The 6013-nt window shown below is 47.6% G+C and overlaps 2 protein-coding genes across 2 annotated transcripts; one reads left to right on the top strand and one right to left on the bottom strand.

Annotated features, from left to right (window-relative positions):
* Positions 1 to 2237: 2237 nt before the first annotated feature.
* Pdw03_4263 (General substrate transporter) lies at positions 2238 to 4049 on the top strand (the record flags this gene model as incomplete). Its single annotated transcript, XM_014675850.1, has 4 exons — positions 2238 to 2774; positions 2857 to 3261; positions 3329 to 3634; positions 3690 to 4049. The coding sequence occupies 4 exons, from the start codon at positions 2238 to 2240 to the stop codon at positions 4047 to 4049; spliced, it is 1608 nt and encodes a 535-aa protein (XP_014531336.1).
* A 659-nt stretch (positions 4050 to 4708) lies between these two features.
* Positions 4709 to 5153, bottom strand: Pdw03_4262 (uncharacterized protein; the record flags this gene model as incomplete). Its single annotated transcript, XM_066100699.1, has 3 exons — positions 4709 to 4766; positions 4842 to 4911; positions 5003 to 5153. 3 exons carry the CDS (start codon positions 5151 to 5153, stop codon positions 4709 to 4711), a joined length of 279 nt encoding a protein of 92 aa, XP_065956099.1.
* Between the last annotated feature and the right edge of the window lie 860 nt (positions 5154 to 6013).

Below are 6013 nucleotides of genomic sequence, written 5' to 3'. Positions count from 1 at the left end.
CAGCACCACTCGTCGAGTGGAGTTCCATCCGCCCTGCTGTGCAGCTGCTTCGAAGCTTTATGCAAACCCCCGATGTCGCCCGAATTCGAAAGCTTACTGGCATCACGTTCCTGCAATGCAGCGACTGTATCGATGGTGTAGTGAGATCTAGCCATGAAAGCATGCTCTAATTGTCCAAAAGAGCGTCCAACCCAAAAACTCATCTCTATGTTGTATGCTGCACAGGTTTCACGTCGCTTCCAAACTGGGCCTACATCGATCTATAGTTTTAGGTGCAAGCCGTGCCAAGGGTTTTATATTCTAATGCAATCCTATGCCGACAATTCTGGGAACTGCCGCGGAAGCTGCATGGCCAAACACTATCCCGGGGTGCCACTCTCTGGGTAACAAGTGAATACCATACACGCATATACCAGCTCAAGGCTCGGCCTCATAGCTGACAGGAGGAATGAGGCTATATTGAAACTGGGAGCGCCAGCGATTTTCATCTTGGAAGCTGCTGCCAACAAGGCAAGCAACATGAAGGAATTTGAGCATAGGGCTGCCCAAGATATACCAGTCATTAAACACCAGATGTTGGTTTTTTCGCACTGTCCCAAGCCGCCTTGGGTATGTATCGATCCGGTTTCTGAAAGATCAGCCAAACTGAGCATGGTACACAATACGTTTTTCCACCACGCCGCGTACTCCCCTGCCGGTTTTCCGGTGAAACTGCATCTGCGGATCTTTTGGGTTAAGGAAGATGTGCATCCACTAGCACACAGCAAGCTTCGAGTATCAGATATGCCAAAATCAACGGGGAAACAAGTTGTGAATTCGGAACCACAATTTTGTGAACTCCCCTGCGATATCGCTGATGAGCGGGACAGGTGAGTGCCAGAGGTCCTTTACTCTACGAGTTGGTTTGTACCTCCATATAACTCTCTGGGGTAAAGGCTGCTCGCACTTTGTTCGTTGTTTTCGAAAGTGCATTTCTGTGCAAAGGCTCGGCGCTAAACGCCACAGCATCCTTCCAAGCCGGAAACGGGCCGAAAAGAGCTTGTATATTTCTTGAATTAAAGCACCACCGGCAACAATATCCCGATTATGTCGTTGCCGCGTAACTTTGTTGAATCAACACATTCACTCATGTCTTAATTTGTTGGAACCCCGGTCCTGACGCCCCCTGCGATGTAAACCCCGGAGTTACGTTTAGTGCAAACCTCGGAATGTACCCCCCCTGGTGCCGCCACTTCCAGGCAAGGACAAGTGATGATGCTTGAAGGAATCCTCCTATAAGCACAGTGCAACATATGTCCAAACATAGTTGTCATTTTTTTTCGATATCTCACTTTAGTTAGTGTCCCGAAGTCGGCAGGGATTAAATAGACTTTCATCCCTTCTTCCGTTTGTGCTTCTTCGGTGTACAACCTGCTCCGTACGGAGATCAGCATCCGCCTTCCCGAGAGCTCGGCTAAACCCCGGCTCCACCAATGGTTAAGGGTTCTCCCCTTTTAGGGAGTCAAATGTTTTTTGCATGGAATACCTGGGGAATCTTATCACGGGGTATTCACTTAACAAGCGGGATTTCACTATGCCTGTCTCTCCCTATGTTGTACAGGTTACACTGCTATCCTGTCCAAACCACCCCGTACTCCGTGCTCCGTACTCCGTAGAGAGAAAAGAATCCATCGCTGGGGCGATGGGCCTCACCGGCGTCCCAATTCAACTCAGGTGGTTTAAATCCACAACTCGTCTCTGGTGCAAAAGCAAAAGTACGTTTCACAAACGTGTCTTCCATCTACTGCATCCCAGAAACCACTGTTGATAGGAAGAAAGAAGAAATTCACGGCGATCGCATCCTCCGTACGTTGGATTCGATACAAAGCTTATTTGCCGGCTGAATGTTTCGTCCGGGGAAAACGCTACCCCGGCCAACGTTCCCATTTGTGGACATCTTTATGCACCTGTACGGAGCAATCTTCGCCGTATCGTAGCCTCACGTCTGAACCCCATATTATATTGCCCCGGTCTATGGGGTTTTTGGCGGCCTTTGCTGTGGGGAGCATACCTTGGGGAATTCCCACATTCACAGCCCATTAGGATAGCGGGCATTACTTAGAACCCCGTTCGAGCACCTCTTTGATTTTCCCTTTCCTCAATCTGCCTTCGAGCAAAAAAAAATTTTTTTGGTCTCCTCACTCTGACCTTCTACACTATCCTAATCTCACACAGCTTGAGCTGTCACCTCGTCAGCCATGGGCCTTCTCACACTTGTCGAGGATCGGCCAACGGCCACGTCCGTTTACAACTGGCGTGTATATGCACTCGGTGGCATTGCATCATGTGGTTCCAACATGATCGGTTATACCAGCGCCTTCATCGGTACAACTATTACACTCGCCTCTTTCAAGAAGGAATTCGGTATCGACAAGATGTCGTCTACACATCAAGATCTAATTAGCGAGAATATCGTCTCTCTTTTCATTGCTGGTGCCTTTTTCGGCGCCCTAGGAACATACGCCCTCGGCCACTTCGTGGGCCGAAAATGGAGTTTGGCTGTTGCTGCCACCGTGTTCTTCCTCGGAGCCGGACTACAACTCGGTGCTAACAGTGCCCGAGGGCTGGGCATTTTGTATGCTGGTCGTGTGCTGTCCGGCTTGGGTACCGGCGTGGCTTCGAATATCATTCCCATCTATCTTTCCGAACTAGCGCCACCTGCCATTCGAGGACGGCTCGTCGGTCTGTATGAGCTTGGCTGGCAGATCGGCGGAATGTTGGGTTTTTGGATTAACGTGCGTCTCCCTGCCTCTCGCGGGACCTTGTCCCCCACCTCGGTCCCATCTTTGTGTTTCAAGGCTAACCTAGACACGACAGTATGGTGTTGCGAAACATGTTTCCCAAGGACACGAGCAGTGGATCATTCCCTTCGCCATTCAACTCGTTCCGTCGGGTCTGCTTTTCGTAGGTGCTTTGTGGATCAAAGAATCTCCACGTTGGCTGTTCCTTAAAGACCGTCGCCGCGAAGCGATGGAAAATCTTTGCTGGATCCGCCAATTGGAAGCCGATGACATTTACATCACCGAAGAAGTGGCTGCGATCGATCAGGCCCTTGAAGATCAAAAGAGTTCTATCGGTATTGGCTTCTGGAAGCCATTCCAGGCTCTTGCCACTAACAAGAGCGTCATGTACCGTCTGATGCTGGGTTGCATGCTCTTCTTCTGGCAAAATGGCTCCGGTATCAATGCTATCAACTATTACTCGCCTACCATTTTCAGATCGGTATGACTGCGCCTCATCTAATGCATTTCTAAATGATCAATCCACGATGCTAACCCCTGCTCCTTAGATTGGTGTCAATCCTAACACTGTCAACCTGATGACCGGTATCTTTGGTGTTGTTAAGGCTACTATGACCTTCGTGTGGCTCCTGTTCCTGGTCGATCAATTCGGAAGGCGCAATCTGCTCCTTGTTGGTGCCGTGACTGGATCACTCTGTATGTGGGTCATTGGTGCCTACATCTGCGTTGTCAAGCCTGAAGATAACCCCAGCACGTCTCTGAACGGCGGAGGTATTGCGGCCATTTTCTTCTTCTATCTGTGGACTGCAGTCTACACCCCGACCTGGAATGGAACCCCTTGGGTTATTAATTCCGTAAGTCTTTGCCCAACGCCGTGTTCCATTAAACCTATTCCTAACAAGCGATTAGGAATTTTTCGACCCCAATTTCCGTTCCCTGGCTCAGGCCGCCACGACAGCGAGCAACTGGCTCTTTAACTTCCTCGTCTCCCGCTTCACCGAACAAATGTTTGCCAAGATGCACTACGGTACATACTTCTTCTTCGCTGCACTTTCATTTTTGGCGTTCTTTTTCGCCTTCTTTCTCATCCCCGAGACCGGCGGTATCCCTCTTGAAAAGGTCGACCGCCTGTTTGAATGCAAGCCCGTCTGGAGAGCAAACGAGATTCTCAAGGCTGCTCTCGCGGAAGAAGAGGAGCAGTTCCGCTACGATGTCAAGGAGGCAACGTACCATGAGGAGAACACTGGTACAGTGGCACCTGGGCCTTAGCCTTGCGGTGATAAAGGGACAATGAACAGAGACACGGTTACAATTTGGGATATACATATAGAATTTTTGGTGGATCTTGTGCAAATGATAGACGCTGTATAAATGGACGAGCATTTTAATGAACTTAAGTTTCAAGTTGCAAAATAAATCCAGTAGGCTGACCTAGTATTGAATGCCTAGTTCGCGATGTCCAAGTTTGCAAGGTGATGACCGCCCGGGTAGCGAAATCACTAGAACCCCTGGTGTCTTTCCTTTGTCTCCTTGTCAAATGGCTCAAAAGTCCACACATAAACACTCTTGTTTTCTACTGATATGTCAAATTTAAAAAAAACACACTCGAATCAATTATTGGCAAAGTGTAGAGGTTCGCAACACCTAGCCATTTCGATTTTTGAAATTTGAAGACCAACTTTGTCCATTATTCTCACGCAAAATAAAGGGCATAGAATAACACGAAACAACAAGCAAAGTCAGGGATCGACTTGAAAGTAGTGAGGATAAATCAAAGTGCACTGGCTGCAACCATACGCATCTCAGTGCAAGCTCGCACGGAAATAAACACGAATCATCGGGATTATGAATTCAGCCAGAAGTCTTGATTTGACAAGAAGACGATTAAAGGATGCGAGAAATGTACAAGGGGCATATGATAGTCATTTCTACAATAGTGTGTACCAAGATATAGTGGTGGCGATTTCTGGTTCGCTTGGCCGATGACTAGTCGAGTGGATAGCATGCATTGTGAGTTGGATAGTGAAATTCATTCGTGCCTCAATTTACAAATTACATTACCTAGCATGGTTGACTCGTCGGATCGTCCCGTTGCTGCCGTTCGTTCTCAACGGCATGCCACGAGGTGGCCCTGCAGAATATATCAGCACCACTGGATATTGAAGAATGACATCTGTCGGGCACAATCGGAGTTCGTGGTTCGTAATGCCTCCGATACATACTTGAAGCTATTGCGAGTGACCGATCATGTTGACTTGAGGGGTTTGCGATTTGTTGTAAAGTATTTTTTTTTTTGAATGAGCCACCTTGCTTCACCAAGTTGGAGCATGAAGCCCTTTGCATATCCAAGTAGACATGAGGGATCGTAGGCATTGTCAGTTGGCAAGTTTGAATGATCTGAAAGAAATCAAGGGAAACATTTGGATGTTAGCGCTGGAAGAAATCCAGATTGGTAAAAAAAACCCGAGGCCTCAAATGTACAGTCAAGCCTCGTTAAAACGAACCCGATTTTACCGAGTCAGTACCGGAGCGTCCATTATTTCGTCGTAAGAACAAAATCCTCCCCTTGCTGCCTTCCCATACTCAAATTCGTGATAACCCCGCTTTACCGTTTTAGAAAACATGACAAATCAGTCATAATACACAATGTGGTCTGGCCTGCTCCATAACCTTGTTAAATAAAGGGACGGGGCACGGAGTAGCTTTAGATCATAATCTCCCTAGGTGCAGTGACCTTGATTAGGTTACAGTGAAATCAATTCTATTGGTGGAATAGAAATAGAAAAGTGGCCTCAGAGTGCAGTCACCCATTCTAAATTTGGGAGAAAATCAGATTTGATTCCTAAAAAGGGGAATGATCTGCTAAAAATCTGGATGCTCGCGGATTGACCGCTTGTATAAACCTCCAAGCCTTTCGATGGAAGACAAATGGTGACTCCAAAGGTAGTAGAGTTTAGGAAATAATGATCCTGGGAGCGTGGCTGTTTGCAGAACTAGTCTGGACCTGCTAACCGACCAAAATAAGTTTTTTTTTTTTTTCACGTCGCAATTTCCATTGAGTCTAGAATGACAGTATGTAATGTACGGTACCTTCGTACCCCGTACTTCCACAAAACCCAAGTCCGCTGTTTTGTGGTTGCCTGAGGGTCTGTTTCATTGCGCGACCCTGGATCTCTTGGCTCCACTGAGCGCTTACGTCGTACTGTGGAGTTAAAATGATATCAGCACGAAAA

This window comes from Penicillium digitatum, chromosome 1, assembly GCF_016767815.1.
Source record: "Penicillium digitatum chromosome 1, complete sequence".
Lineage (NCBI taxonomy): Eukaryota > Fungi > Ascomycota > Eurotiomycetes > Eurotiales > Aspergillaceae > Penicillium > Penicillium digitatum.
The sequence above is the reverse complement of the archived record's forward strand: the minus strand, read 5'-3'. Positions and strand labels throughout refer to the sequence as shown.